The sequence below is a fragment of the Octopus bimaculoides genome, chromosome 9 (genome assembly GCF_001194135.2).
Source record: "Octopus bimaculoides isolate UCB-OBI-ISO-001 chromosome 9, ASM119413v2, whole genome shotgun sequence".
NCBI lineage: Eukaryota > Metazoa > Mollusca > Cephalopoda > Octopoda > Octopodidae > Octopus > Octopus bimaculoides.
Genome location: NC_068989.1, coordinates 14,778,938 through 14,781,588, shown reverse-complemented (window position 1 = coordinate 14,781,588; position 2,651 = coordinate 14,778,938). Strand labels below are relative to the sequence as shown.

The 2,651-nt window shown below is 34.7% G+C and overlaps 1 protein-coding gene across 3 annotated transcripts in view; it reads left to right on the top strand.

Moving 5' to 3' along the window:
• LOC106874620 (atos homolog protein A) overlaps positions 1 to 2,651 on the top strand; it is a 212,194-nt gene that overhangs the window by 196,350 nt on the left and 13,193 nt on the right. For all 3 annotated transcript variants that reach the window (XM_052970434.1, XM_014922412.2, XM_052970435.1), the window contains one exon: positions 372 to 491. In XM_052970434.1, the coding sequence (XP_052826394.1) occupies positions 372 to 491 (120 nt within the window). The remainder of the gene's footprint in view (positions 1 to 371; positions 492 to 2,651) is intronic.

Below are 2,651 nucleotides of genomic sequence, written 5' to 3'. Positions count from 1 at the left end.
AACCGGTTATTTCTCCAAATACAATGTTTATATACCCAAAATTTTATAACATTTTTCTGACATAACAATTTAAATATATACTTTAACCATGTAACACAAGCCTTCTATAGTTTTTTTTCACTCTTGTTTATCTTTTATACATCCAACCACGTGCTTTCACATACCAACTTTCTCATCTATATATATATATATATATATATATATATATATATATATATATATATATATATATATATATATCTCATCATCATCATCATCGTCGTTTAACGTCCGCTTTCCATGCTAGCATGGGTTGGACTATATATATATATTTCCCCTATAAGTATTAATTGACAACTGAAAATTGTTTCTTCGTTTTGTTTGTCTTGCAGAAGTGTATAAAAAAAAATGTCCCTTCCATTGAAGATATCACCAATTTCCACAAAAACCTCAATAAAAGTACCAGTATGGTGTTCAACGCCTCCACTGGATTGCCAACTCAGTCTAGTCCTGTGAGTATTACAATCTATGCAAGTGTGCTTTTGTGTGTTTGTGCAGACATGTGTATTACATGCTTTTGCAGTTTTCAGTGACATAACAAATTCTTACCTTTCAGTATTTTGAATTCAAATATTCTGCTTGATCAGATCCTGAGTATGAATGTTGCTGATCACATAAAAAGCATATTCAACAGGGTTTTTTTAACCATAGCCACCCAATCTTTATTGTCAAGTTATGTTATTCTGAAATTTAGGACTTTTAAAATGTGAATTCTATTGTTGGTTGTTGTTGTTGTTGTTTAACCACAGGACAGCATTGTTTGTGGAGTCCCATGGCTGCAAACTCTATTTTATTTTTATGATTATGTATATATTTTGCAAGATTTGTGAAATCGTGTGTTGAAACAGATATTGTTATACTTGGAGATGGTCATATTTTGCCAATTAAACACATGCACTGTTTATTTTATCTTCACTTTAGTTTTATTACCTCCACCTTAGCGAAAGCAGAGGTATTGTTTTCAGTCACGTTTGTTTGTTTGTTTGTCTGTGGACAAGATATCTCAAGAACCGCTGGATGGATTTAGATGAAACTTTCAGAGATATTTGACCTTATGACTGGCATGAACTGATTAGATTTTTGGTATTAATCCAGTACTGGACAAGGATTCTGGATTATTTTTCTGTTTTTTTTACTCAATTTTTGAGAGCGGTCGGGTTCATTTTTAGCATTCTTATTTGTCAGAGCAGTCGAGTTTATTCCAGATACTCTCATTTCAAAAATCATCTCTGGCTAATCGTTGAGAGAATGTTGGTGTTGCCTTGGTGGAGGTTTGTGCTCTCCAAGTGCTTTTGTTATAATTATTTTTAATTTATCTGTCTGTCAAAGTTCCTTTGTCACACACTCTGTGACTGCTTCAACAATTCTCTGTTTGATAGACAAATAAACTAAAAATAATTATAATAAAACTGAAGTGAAGATCAAATATGTAGTGCATGTGTTTAATTGGCAAAACTTGACCATCCCCAAGTATAACAAACTTTATTTTGTTATCTCATTAATAGATGCAGGTGTGGCTGTGTGGTAAGAAGCTTGCTTCCCAACCACAAGGTTCTGAGTTCAGTCCCACTGTGTGACACTTGGGCAAGTGTCTTCTATAGTCTCAGGCCGGCCAAAGCCTTGTGAATAAATTCGGTAGGCAGAAACTGAAAGGCGGTGAGCTGGCAGAAACGTTACCCCACCGGGCGAAATTCTTATCGGTATTTCGTCTGCCACTACGTTCTGAGTTCATAATCTCACCGAGGTCAACTTTGCCTTTCATCCTTTTGGGGGTTGATAAATTAAGTACCAGTTACGCACTGGGGTTGATATAATCGACTTAATCCCTTTGTCTATCCTTGTTTGTCCCCTCTGTGTGTAGCCCCTTGTGGGCAATAAAGAAATAAGAAACTGTAGAAGCCCACTGCATATATAGGTTTAAAAAAGTCCTGGAGTCGATTCGTTCAACTAAAACTCTTCAAGACGGTGTGCTCCAGCATGGCTGCAGTCAAATTGCATGATACACGATGGGCTTCCTTGCAGTTTCCGCCTACTAAATTTACTTCCAAGCCATTGGTCAGCCTGTAGGCTATAATAGGAGACACTTGCCCCAGGTGCTATGCAGTGAGACTGAACCTGAAACCAGAAGCGTTTAATAAGCATTTTCAAAAACTAAATGTTGCTTATCATGTCGTTAATGTCATTAATATATATTATTTGAAATTGCCAATTCAGTCCAAAACAAGTGCTCTACCTTGCAATCTCTACCTCCCCCCATACACCTTCTCTATCTCTACTTTACATATTAATCTGTTTTGTTTTTGTTTTTGTTTCTGTAATAGTCTAGGCTTCATTGTTTTATCTAATATAACTGATATCTGAATTCATATTATGTAATATGTAATCTCATTTAATTACCTTCCCCTCAAATCTCTAAGATATTTATGGAACACTACTGTTTTTGTTTTTATTTTTATTTCTTTTTTTCTTCTTTACCCTTGACCTTGCAGCTGGATAAAAAATTAAGTCTGAGAAAGCTGTAATATAATTAATTGATTTGTTTCATTTGGTCTGCTTTGTCACCAACAAAAACAAAAGAATTATTTTACCAATTTCATTTGGTGTCTTTTCTC